Source organism: Rana temporaria, chromosome 1 (assembly GCF_905171775.1).
Source record: "Rana temporaria chromosome 1, aRanTem1.1, whole genome shotgun sequence".
Lineage (NCBI taxonomy): Eukaryota > Metazoa > Chordata > Amphibia > Anura > Ranidae > Rana > Rana temporaria.
Window position 1 is genome coordinate 47,350,414 of NC_053489.1, and position 13,504 is coordinate 47,363,917.

The 13,504-nt window shown below is 42.5% G+C and overlaps 1 protein-coding gene across 4 annotated transcripts in view; it reads left to right on the top strand.

Moving 5' to 3' along the window:
- WDR7 (WD repeat domain 7) overlaps positions 1 to 13,504 on the top strand; it is a 583,445-nt gene that overhangs the window by 218,723 nt on the left and 351,218 nt on the right. For all 4 annotated transcript variants that reach the window (XM_040337465.1, XM_040337471.1, XM_040337480.1 and 1 more), the window contains one exon: positions 7,271 to 7,394. In XM_040337465.1, coding sequence (XP_040193399.1) covers positions 7,271 to 7,394 — 124 coding nt within the window. The remainder of the gene's footprint in view (positions 1 to 7,270; positions 7,395 to 13,504) is intronic.

Genomic DNA, 13,504 nt, shown 5'->3' on the forward strand with positions numbered 1-13,504 from the left:
TTAGCAGACACCCTAGGCAATAAAATGGCGATCGCAATTTTTTATATGACATGGTATTTGTGCAGTGGTTTTGCAAATGCAATTTGTTTTTGAAACACAATCTATACCCCAATTCTTTTTTGTAAAATGTAAAGATGATGTTACGCCGAGTAAATGGATACCTAACATGTCACACTTTAAAATTGTAACTGCTCGTGGAATGGCGACAAACTATGGTACTTTAAAATCTCCATAGGTGACGCTTTAAACACCTTTACACGTTACCTGTTTAGATTTACAGAGGAGTTCTACGCTAGAATTCTTTCTCTCGCTGTGATGTTTGCGGCAATACCTCGCGTGTGGTGCAAATACCGTTTACATATGCATGCACGACTTACTTATGCGTTCGCTTCTGCACGTAGGGATGGGGGCACTTTAAAAATAGTTTTTCTTATTTATTTAAAATGTTTTAATCACTTTTATTTGGATTACAAGGAATGTAAACATCCCTTGTAATATAAATAAGGGTGACGGGTCCTCTTAAAGCGGGAGTTCACCCGAAAAAAAAAATTTCAACATTAGATTGAGGCTAATTACGTGTTTTTTTTAAAATCAATGCAGTACTTACCGTTTTAGAGATAGATGTTCCCCGCTGCTTCCGGGTATGGTCTAAAGGACTGGGCGTTCCTATTTGATTGACAGCCTTCCGACGGTCGCATACAGCGTGTCACGCGTTGCCGAAAGAAGCTGAACGTCGGTGTGGCTCTATACGGTGCCTGCGCACCGATGTTCGGCTACTTTCGGAAACTCGTGACGCGCTGTATGCGACGGTCGGAAGGCTGTCAATCGAATAGGAACGCCCATACCCGGAAGCGGCGGGAGAACATCTATCTCTAAAACGGTAAGTACTGCATTGATTTAAAAAAAAAAAACGATTGTGCTTACCGTAATTCGCCTCAATCTACTGTAAAAAAAAAAAATTTGGGTGAACCTCCACTTTAATGGAGCAATCTGGGGTCAAAAAGACTCCAAATCTCTCCTTTACCTTTTAAAAGCAAAAGATAAACATTTTTTTGCTTTAAAAAAATAAATTGTTTACTTCCAGCCATGACCAGAAGTGACGTTGTGACGTCCTTCCGGTCCTCCAAAGCCCTAGAGGCAATCAAAGACGATCTACTCTTTGATCGCCTTTGGGACTAGCTAGCTGCAACATCGGATTGTTTCTGTGCCAGTGGAAATGGTATGCCTGAGAAAGACTGGCGGGGGGGATGTAAAAGGAAAAGAAGGGCGCACCGACCTAGTGCATTACCAATGGTTAGGTTTAATTACAATTGTATAAAAGATCATGAATACTCACAAAACAAGTAAAAAACGAGCATAAAAATCCCTCCATCAAAGGTATAGATGCCTCCGGAAGGTCTCCTACTGGAACCAAACAGCCGGAGAGTCCAGATGACATAGATTACAGGTACGGCTTACGCGTTGCGAGGGCGGACCCTCTTCCTCAGAGCCAAAAGTAACCCATATGTGCAGCAGGCCCCACCCACTACTGGCTGCCTGCAAAAAAAACTACAGGAGGGGGCGGAGACAAGACCAGTTACCCTACATAAAGAGAGAGAGAGCAGCAGAAATTCCTGCACAGAGGGAAAGCATCACACTGGATTACTGCACAGATCTGGAAGAAATGCACACAACACATCAAGATTCCAGTATAAACACACATGATTTGTGTATTTAGACAATATTTGTTTTGCCCGGAGTTCGACTTTATTTATACACATTAATTTAGGTATATTAATGACGGTCTACTTAATTCTAACTCATAACTGGTGTACCATTTCCTGATAAACAAGCTGATAGCCTGTACATTACACCTTTGCAGCCATGACGGAAACAAAAACTGCCTGCCTGCTGATCCAAAGCCATAGACAAGTATCTGACAGATGGAATCCAGGCCACTTGATAGCTTAATTGGAAATCAAGTCCTCGCTATCTTGTGGGAACATCGCCATGTGCCAAAACAAAATGATGTTCTTCTTCAGTACAAAACAAATCATTTTTAATTGGTTCATTGAGAACATCCACAATCTGGTTGTCTTTTTTTTTTTTTTTTTTCCTGCCTCTCCCGTTATTTTCACGATTGCAGCAGATTGCTGAAAATCATTTTCTCCCCTAGATAGGTGCAGCTGTAATTTTTGTGCTCGGCAGAGAAAACTGACAGTTTCAGTTACATCTCCTGAATTGTCTGCCTAAAGGCCGAAACGTGAAGTGGTGTTATGGAGAAGTGTGACTTTTATATATATATATATATATATATTTAAACAGGTCAGTCTATTACAGACTGGTTAAATAATATGCCGATTCTAGATACACAAATAGCTAGATTCACAGACGCTGCCGCAACTTTAAGACGGCGTAGCGTATCGTATTTACGATACGCCGCCTTAAAGTGGAGGTTCACCCAAAATATAAATTTTTAACATTAGATTGAGGCTAATTTTAGTAAGCAGAATCGGGTGTTTTTTTTTTTAAAAGAATGTAGTAATTACCGTTTTAGAGATCGATGTTCTCCCGCCGCTTCCGGGTATGGGCTGCGGGACTGGGCGTTCCTATTTGATTGACAGCCTTCCGACGGTCGCATACAGCGCGTCACGAGTTCCCGAAAGTAGCCGAACATTGGTGCGCAGGCGCCGTATAGAGCCGCACCGACGTTCGGCTTCTTTTGGCAACTGGTGACGCGCTGTATGCGACCGTCGGAAGGCTGTCAATCAAATAGGAACGCCCAGTCCTGAAGATCATACCCGGAAGCGGCGGGAGAACATCGATCTCTAAAACGGTAAGTACGGCATTCTTTTAAAAAGAACACCCGATTTTGCTTACTAAAATTAGCCTCAATCTGATGTTAAAAAAAAAATTTCGGGTGAACTCCCGCTTTAAGTCAGAGAGGCAAGTACTGTATTCACAAAGTACTTGCCTCCTAACTTACGGCGGCGTATCGTAAATAGGGCCGGCGTAAGCACGCCTAATTCAAATTAGGATGAGGGGGCGTGTTTTACGTTAATGTGGTGTGACCTGACGTGATTGACGTTTTTTACAAACGGCGCATGCGCCGTCCGTGTACATATCCCAGTGTGCATTGCTCCAAAGTACGCCGCAAGGATGTATTGGTTTCGACGTGAACGTAAATTACGTCCAGCCCTATTCACGGACGACTTACGCAAACAACGTAAAATTTTTAAATTTCGACGCGGGAACGACGGCCATACTTGACATTGACTAGTCCAGCTATTTGATGGAATAACTTTACGCCTGGAAACACCTTACGTAAACGGCGTATCTTTACTGCGACGGGCGCATGTACGTTCGTGAATAGGCGTATCTAGGCATTTACATATTCTACGCCGAACTCAACGGAAGCGCCACCTAGCGGCCAGCCTAAATATTGCACCCTAAGATACGACTGCGCAGGCTGACGTATCTTAGCTAGGTTTAAGTGTATCTCAGTTTGAGAATACACTTAAACTTAGGACGGCGCAGATTCCGAGTTAGGTCGGCGTATCTACTGATACGCCGGCCTAACTCTCTCTGAATCTAGCTAAAAGTGTATATTAACTGCTTCAGCCCCGGAAGAATTGGCTGCCCAATGACCAGGCCATTTTTTGCGATTCGGCACTGCGTCGCTTTAACTGACAATTGCACGGTCATGCGACATTGCACCCAAACAAAATCGGCTGCCTTTTTTCCCCACAAATAGAGCTTTCTTTTGGTGGTATTTGATCACCGCTGCGTTTTTTATTTTTGCGATATAAACAAAAAAAAGAGCAACAAGTTTGAAAAAAAGCATAATTTTTTACTTTTTGCTATAATATCCCCCAAAAATATATAAAAAAATGTTTTTCCTCAGTTTAGGCCGATATGTATTCTACATGTATTCTTTTACAAAATCGCAATGAGCGTATATTAATTGGTCCGTGCAAAAGTTATAGCATCTACAAAATAGGGGATAGTTTTATGCCATTTTTATTATTATTTTTTTTACTAGTAATGGCAGCGATCTGCAAATTTTATTGTGACTGCGATATTGCGGACACTTTTGACACTATTTTGGGACCATTCACATTTATACAGCAATCAGTGCTATAAAAATGCGCCGATTTCTCTGAGTTCATGGATGGACACAGCAGCCTTTGACCTTAGGGTATTATCCTTCCTTCCACCAGGAGAGACTAGGCAGAAAACAGCACTTTAAGTGTTAAAAACACTTTCCTCAGTACAGCTCCTCCCAGGGGGCGTGGTCCCCCGGGTACATGCCACTCTCTGCCTCAGCAGCTCCAGTTTTTTTTCTGCCTAGCGTCCGGAGAGACATGGCCTTCTGGAGTCCATGTACTCTGGATTTTATTTGCGATTTTTCGCTTTTATTTTTGTTTTGTTCCTGCATTTTGGAATCCTGAGATTCTACTATCAACTGTCGACTGGGCGACAGGCTGGGTCCTGACTTGTAGTCCCCCCCATGTTCGGCCATCGAGCGTGCGCCGGCCCTCAGCTCAGCTCTGGGTCGTCCACGACATGCCCCGTTCCATAGGATTGGAGAGGCTCTGGAAAAGTCCTGGAGGTGAGCATGGGAGGAGGTGATGAGGCAGCTAGAGAGCAGATGGTCTGTAGAAGAACGAAGAGAATGATTTGGTTGGTATGAAATATAGGTTTAAAAGTGCAGTGCTAATCCAGCAATAATCAACAATTAACATAACTGATAATATACATAAGCCCAAATTAATATGTGCAGAAAAGTGACAGTCCCAAGGTGATAAATTTAATTTTCATCCACATTTGATCAGATTGCTCTTCAAAAATAGTAACACCACAGCGATCCGCCACCTTATATTCAAAAATGCGCTTACCAAAGCGAATGGACTTTTTCTACCAGAGAAGACATGGATGAGCGAATTTTGTGCAGGCCAGTCAAGTTCAACCCAATAGAACACCTTTGGGATGAATTAGAGCGGAGACTGTGAGCCAGGCATTCTCGGCAACATCAGTGCCTGACCTCACAAATGCGCTTCTGGAAGAATGGTCAAACATTCCCATAGACACACTCCTAAACCTTGTGGACAGCCTTCCCAGAAGAGGTGAAGCTGTTATAGCTGCAAAGGGTGGGCCAACTCAATATTGAACCCTACAGACTAAGACTGGGATGCCATTAAATTTCATGTGCGTGTAAAGACAGGCGTCCCAATACTTTTGGCAATAAAGTGTGTGTGTGTGTGTGTGTGTGTGTGTATATGTGTGTGTATGTGTATATATATATATATATATATATATATATATATATATATATATATATATATATAAACACACACACACACAAACGGTATTTGGGTACAGGAGGCATGTGGTGAATCAGGAGTTAATTATGGCATTTAGTAATGATTTGGAAAGGTTTTTTTAACCTTTATTGCATGGTGCAATTAGACACATTTCACTCAAAAAGAAAGTGACACTTTAATACAATAAATTGACACTTCTATATTTAATGGCTCTAATAGGTTTGCCTACATAAATATATAACGGGTGAATAGAAAGATTTAGAATGTGTGTTTTTTTTATTTTTTATTACAAAGTAACTTTGTAACCATGTTTTTTGCTCTCTATTGAATAATAATAAAAAAAAAAACACATTTGAACCAGAGAAAACACCCCCATAGCCTTTTGGTCGCATGGCCATCTTGAGTAAGGGCAGATGATTCATGTAGCATTTACTTCCTGGAATGCATCTGCCCTTACCTCAGGCATGTAAGCGTGAGAGGAGGTACTTAGGACCGCCTAACTACGACATACGTCGGCAGAGCAGCGCGGCTGGGCTGGGTAAAAGAACGTACAGGTGCGTCCCCTTTAAGAGCCCAACCATGGGTCGCACGCGTGGCGTGCTTGCGACTCGGTCGTGAGCTCCGTGACCGCTCCCGCGGGACCCGCGGACCCGATCGCGTCAGTGTCCCGCGATTGGGTCACAGAGCTGAAGAAGGGGGAGAGGCAAGTGTAAACAAACCTTTCCCCATTATTCCTAGTGAGAGTGTCACTGATCGTCTGTTCCCTGTGATAGGGAACGACGATCAGGGACATCACACGCCAAGCCACGTCCCCACACAGTAAGAATCACTCAGTAGGGCACACTTAACCCCTTCAGCGCCCCCTACAGGTTAACCCCTTCACTGCCAGTGTCATTTTTACAGTAATCGGTGCATTTTTAGAGCACTGCTCGCTGTAAAAAATGACAATGGTCCCAAAATGGTGTCAAAAGTGTCCGATGTGTCCGCCATAATGTCACAGTCGTGATATAAATCGCTGATCGCCGCCATTACTAGTACAAAAAAAATATTAATAAAAATGCCATAAAACTATCCCCTATTATGTAGACGCTATAACTTTTGCGCAAACCGATCAAACGCTTATTGCGTTTTTTTTTTAACAAAAATATGTAGAAGAATACGTATCGGCCTAAACTGAGCAAAAAAAAAAATATGTGTTTATATATTTTTGGGGATATTTATTATAGCAAAAAGTAAAAAATATTGAATTTTTTTTCAAAATTGTCGCTCTATTTTTGTTTATAGCGCAAAAAATCAAAACCGCAGAGGTAATCAAATACCACCAAAAGAAAGCTCTACTTGTGGGAAAAAAAGGACATCAATTTTGTTCGGGAGCCACGTCGCACAACTGCGCAATTGTCAGTTAAAGTGACGCAGTGCCAAATCGCAAAAAGGGACAAGGTCCTTTAGCAACAAAATAGTCTGGGGCTTAAGTGGTTAACTGATAAAACACCTCCTCCTGAAGACTCCTGGGATATATGACAACATTTTGGCCTAGGCTTGAAAATTCAGGACGTAACTGAAGAAATGTAAAACAAGTAAATATAATATTATCCTATTGATTTACTAATGCTAGCAGGATTCAAAAAGCGCGGCCCATTGTGGAGTATGGACACCAGCAGGTATCGGTCCTGGTATACTGCGAATGTCAATGCCCCACAATGCACTGCATTGGCAGATCATATGACCAGTGCCAAGCAACACACCATAAAGCTGGAAAAAGAAAACTTCATAAGGAAGACAATGATAATGATTTAGGATGCTTGAAACCCGTTTCCTCAATGAGTTCTGTCTGCCAGTTATTTCTCACTCACGTTCTAGGTCTCGGTCTGATTTAATTATTTACAGTATTGAGTGTTAGTGTCGCATGAGATTGTTATTGTGTACAACTGCTGAATTGTGTGATGTATTGTGTGTTGTGGCTGCAGGTGAGGGAAGCTGCCCAGGCTCTGTTACTTGCCGAACTGCGACGAATCGGGCAGTCTGGACGCAAAGACGCAATTGATTTTTGGGCGCCATATTTACCGCAATATGTTGATACCATTATGTCACGTAAGTGTTTTCTTGTTTCTTTCATGTGTATTTTGCCTTCTCTTTGTGTAATAATCCTGTCTGTTTATTATGCCTTACACCCATTTTTTCAAGGTGAACTTCTGGCTGACATAAATAACAAAGATTAATGCAGCTCTGTATACATTTATACTTCATTACATTTTAAAGGATCGCTAAAGGCAACATTTTTTATTTTTTTTCATTTTACATTTTGGATCTATCTTCTTGAATGCAAGTAGTGTAAATACAGCATCTCACAAAAGTGAGTACACCCCTCACAGTTTTGTAAATATTTTATTCTATCTTTTCATGTGACAACACTGAAGAAATTACACGTTGCTACAATGTTGTTTAGTGAGTGTACAGCTTGTATAACCGTGTAAATTTGCCGTCCCCTCAAAATAACTCGACACACAGCCATTAATGTCTAAACCGCTGGCAACAAAAGTGAGTACACCCCTAAGTGAAAATGTCCAAATTGGGCCCAACTAGCCATTTTCCCTCCCAGATGTCATGTGACTTGTTAATGTTACAAGGTCTCAGGTGTGGATGGGGAGCAGGTGTGCTAAATTTGCTGTTATCGCTCTCACTCTCTCATACTGGTCACTGGAAGGTCAACATGGCACCTCGTGGCAATCTACTCTCTGAAGATCTGAAAAAAAGAATTGTTGCTCTACATAAAGATAGCCAAGGCCCTGACCACACAAAATATTGACACTTTGGGCCCAATTTGGACATTTTCACTTAGGGGTGTATGATGGATCTCTTGACCTCAAAGGGGTCAATGTGGTTTCTACTGCTGTTCCATATTACATATTTCAGATCACCATGCATGGCTAGGAATGAGTCACTGACACTCCGTCTCAGTTGAAGCACACCGTTCTCTGTGTTTATTGCAGGCAAGAGAAACTTCTACATACAGCATGATACGTCACTATTATGTTAATGTGAACTAGAAAGCGCATCTAATTGGCCGAGATACAAGAAGAGTACAAGATGGGGTGTCGATTTTAGCCGGGCCTCTGACGTGTCTTCACCTCTGCATTCCTAAAACTGTGTGGGAGTGGGGGGGGGGGGGGGTATCCGCCATGTTTGGGAGGGATGCTATTATGAGCTGATTTGAGTAAGGGAGGATTATAGCAGTGGTATACAAGAAAAAGCAATATAGACTTTATAATAAAGATGCATAGAGAATAGACATTTTCTAATTTATCATTATGCTCATTGCATTCCTTCACAGGTGTACTCACTTTTGTTGCCAGCGGTTTAGACATTAATGGCTGTGTGTTGTTATTTTGAGGGGGACAGCAAATGTACACTGTTATACAAGCTGTACACTCACTACTTTACATTGTAACAAAGTGTCATCTCTTCAGTGCTGGCACACACTTTTGTGAGTAACTGTGTATCTAAATTTGACTTGGCATTAGCCTCTTGCGTTCCCCAGTACAGCAGATCTTAGTAAAGCCTTTTTTTTTATGTTAGAATAAAAAACATGCCGTACTTACCTGCTCTGTTGCAGTGGTTTTGCACAGAGAAGCCTGGGTCCTCCTCTTCTCAGGTCCTCCGCCTGTGCTTCTGCTGGGTGCCCTCACAGCCAGCAGCTGGCTCTGGGGGCACCCAAGAAGGCACACTCCAGACCCGTGGCTCTGTGTGTCCATTATTTTCACTTATTATGTCATAGAGAGGTGTATTGGATATTTCACTTTCAGGCTCACATCCCCATGGGCTTGAATTTTGAATGGGATGCAAGTCATGCAAGTTTTCCAACACTTCTCTACCATTCAATTGATTGTGGTTTAGTCTAATAGTTTGTCTAGTAACAGTGTGTCCCCTGATGAGCATCTATTATCTTGCTTATCACCTTGTTTTTCTCGCCTCCTTTTCAAATATATTTTCTTTTCTTTTTGGTATACGGATAAAAACATAGGGCTGGACGTCTCTCTTCTTTCCGGCCTCGCTCTGATGTCCTTGCTTGCCTCTTGTGCCTTTATTTTTCTCCATGGTTGTTTAAATGTATTTATTTTTTCCCTCTTTCTTATGGTCAACCTTTTATATTATCATATAGCCAAATAGAGAGGTTTACATCCTTATATAATTATCGATTTGTTTGGCTCACAGGTTGGTCAGATATTGGGAGTTCAGATATATGGTCTATACCAGTGATGGTGAACCTTGGCACCCCAGATGTTTTGGAACTACATTTCCCATGATGGTCAACTACACTGTAAAGTGCATGAGCACCATGGGAAATGTAGTTCCAAAACATCTGGGGTGCCAAGGTTCGCCATCACTGGTCTATACTATCCGCATGTGGTGGTTTAGAATCCCCACGTGCGGGTTTGTATATGATAGTCGGTGGCCGTTATTAACTATTTATGTCTTTTATTAGATACATGCAGCTCTGAGAAACGTGCATTAAATCATGTGTTTGTACCATTTTGGAATTCTACATTATATGCATGTGTTCTCTGTGTGCTTACCGTATCATATTATACTACTAATAGTCTTCTATGCATTTATTGGTTTTACTTTATTCTTTTTTGCTTTCTTTTTTTTTTTGCTTTTTCTTTTCTTCTTTACCTTTTTTTTATTTCAAATTTTGAATATAATAAGAATAATATAAAATATTTGTACACAATCCTATTTCTGTATAGTGACTAAGAGTTTTTAATCTTTGTCAATCGTCTGTTGGTGTCAATCTGTATTTTTGTTGGTATTGGACAGCAGAGGATGGCTGGTTCTCAGTGTTCCTTGTGTTCTGATGTTTCTTTTTATATTCTGAGATTTTACTTTGTAGTATAATATAATGGCACATGATGAACTATTCTCTTCAATGTGACATCAGCGGGAGCCAATGGCTCCTGCTGCTGCCAAAATCCAATCAAGAGTGTGAGTCCCCGGAGAAGAAAGGTTCTCATGGACAGCGCTGAATCGAGAGGGAGCTTAGGTAAGTATGGGGGGGGGGGGGCTGCTGCACACAGAAGGCAAAAGGTAAAAAACATTGGGCCGAATCCTCAAAAGAGATACGACGGAGTAACTGCTGTTACTCCGTCGTATCCCTGGTCCTAACTATGGAACTGATCCACAGAATCAGTTTCCCATAGTTAGGACGAAGATCCGACATGTGTAATTGAATTACACTGTCGGATCTTAGGATGCAGTACCGCATCCGCCGCTGGGGGCATTTTGCGTCGAAATGCCGCCTCGGGTATGCAAATTAGGACTTACGGAGATCCACAAAGCTTTTCAGCTTCGTTTTTTCTCCGTAAGTTTTATTTTGCAAACGCAAAATTAGGGCTGCTTTTACAAGGTGTAAACTGTTTACACCTTGTAAAAACAGACCTTTCTTGCTAGCGACGTGATTTTTTTTTTAAATTAAAATTTTTTTTTTGGCGCGTATCTTTTTTTTTTACCCGACGCAACTTTATTGTCCCGTCGCAATCCACAAAGCCCGACGTAACGTAATTTCGCGCTATGCACGTCGGAAAAATGACGTCACGAGCATGCGCAGTACGGCCGGCGCGGGAGCGCGCCTCATTTAAATGGGAATCGCCCCCTGGAGAAGAGGAACGCCTTGCGCCGGCCGGATTTAAGTTACACCGCTCAAAATTTCTAGGTAAGTGCTTTGTGGATCGGGCACTTGGGTAGAAATTTTGCGGCGGTGTAACTTAAATAGGAAAAATTACGTTACGCCCGCTGGCTGAGGATTTGGCCCATTGTGCCTTTACAACCACTTAACAGTAAAGCTGTGGTCAGGCTATAAACATCCAATTATCTTCATGTTCTAGAAAGCAGTAAATAAGCTCTAACAGACCTCTGTAGCTGCTGGCACGATGGAGCAGTTTATCCTCAGATTTCACAATGGATGAAATGAGGTCCTCCAGGTTAGCACTCTGCTCTCCTCTTCTTCCTGTACACCTGCTTTCAGTTTACATTAGAGATTAGAGGACTATGTCAATGTTGGGAGAGAGGAGCAAAGAAAGATACTGAGAGTAAGTGAAAGTGTCTTTGCTGTAAATTACTTCAGGGTGCCTACAAATTAAAATACAATGTTGAAGTGAATATATAATTTTACATTTTGACTATAGATATGCTTTAATATCTGCATTTGGAAGATGGGTTTTGCCAGCAGTTGTAATACATAACAAAGAGGCATTAGGGTTGATTTACTAAAGGGAAATCCACTCTGCACTACAAGTGCACTTTGAAGTGCAGTCGCTGTAAATCTGAGGGGAAGCTCTGAAATTAGGGGAAGCCTAGCTGATTTTATCATCCATGGAGGCGCGCATCGCGGCGACCGGCGGTGCGGTGTGTCAGTCTGACACACCGCTACACCGATCTCGGTAAGGAGCCTCCGACGGAGTGCCCATCAGTGCTGCATAACAGTGCCACCTATCAGTGCCGCTTCATCAGTGCCACCTCATCGGTTCCACCTTATTAGTGCCCGTCAGTGCAGCCATATCAGTGCCCTTTATTGAAGAAGAAAACTTATTTATTTACAATTTTTTTTAACAGAAACAAATAAACTTTTTTTTTTCTTTTTTTTTAATCTGTCTTTTTTGATTCGTTGCGCACAAAATAAAAATTGCAGAGGTGATCAAATACCACCAAAAGAAAGCTCTATTTGTGAGAACAAAATGTAAACAAATTAGTTTGGGTACAGTGTAGCATGACCGCGCAATTGTCATTCAAATTGCGACAGCGCTGAAAGCGGAAAATTGGCTTGGGCAGGAAGGAGCGCAAGTGCTGGTATTGAAGTAGTTAAAGTGATATTAAAGTTTTTTTTTTATGTAACAAACATGTTATACTTACCTGCTCTATATAATGGCATTGCACAGAGCAGCCCCAATCCTACTCTTCTTGAGTCCCCTGCCAGGGCTCCTGTCCCCTCCCTCCTGCTGTGTGCCCCTTAGAGTGGGGGTCTCAAACTGGCGGCCCTTCGGCTATTACGGAACTAGTCCCCTCACGCCTCTGCCTGACAGAGTCATGCTTGTAACTCTCAGCCTTGCAATGCCTCATGGGACTTGTAGTTTCATAACAGCCGGAGGGCCGCCAGTTTGAGACCCTAGAGCAAGCAGCTTGCAATGGGGGCACCCAAGTAGGCTCTCTCCCAAACCACGGCTTTGCGTGTCCATGTCTCCTCATTGACTCACTGGCTGTGATTGGCTGTCTCAGCCAATGTGGAGCAAGAGTCTCCGTAGAGCTGAGGCTCTCGTGCACATGGCTGGATCGTGATGGGGGGCTGCAGCACAGAGAAGGTGTGTTTTTTTTTTTTTAATTCTTTATTTAAAGTATCCAGCATCCACAGAGCAGTAAATCACATTAGAAGGATACATACATGAAGTGACCCCCCCCCCCCAAGAAAGGCCCTGAACCATCAGCAAACACAGCATCAATTATAGATAACATTAAGGGGCAACCTATTCAGGACACTGAGCAATAACAAAATCCACAAAATGGCATATGAGGGTTCGCCACTCCTGGATCAAACTGCCACCATAAATGCAAATTATATAGGGCCAGATCCACAAAGAACTTACGGCGGCGTATCTATTGATACGCCGCGTAAGTTCTACGATGCGCCATTGTATATTTGTTTTGTATCCACAAAACAAGCTACGACTGAATGTGGGCTAGATCCGACTGACGTACGTCTTAGTACGCCGTCGGATCTTGGGTGCATATTAATGCTGGCCGCTAGGTGGCGCTTCCGTTGATTTCTGCGTAGAGTATGCAAATTAGCTAGATACGCCGATTCTCAAACGTACGTCCACCCGGCGCATTTTTTTACGTAGTTTACGTAAGGCTTTTTTCGGCGTAACGTTACCCCTGCCTCTGAGGTGTACGCAATGTTAGGTATGGACGTCAGGACAGCGCTGAATTTTCTGTTGTTTGCACAAATCGTTCGCGAATAGGGCTTTGCGTAAGTCACGTTCACGTCTAAAGCATTGACTATTTGCGATGTGATTTTGCGCATGCGCACTGGGATACATCCACAGACGGCGCATGCGCCTTTCGTAACAAGCGTCAATTACGTGGGGTCATACCAGATTACCATACAACACGCCCACTCCAAGCCTGCTTTGAATTTTGCGGGCTTACGCTGG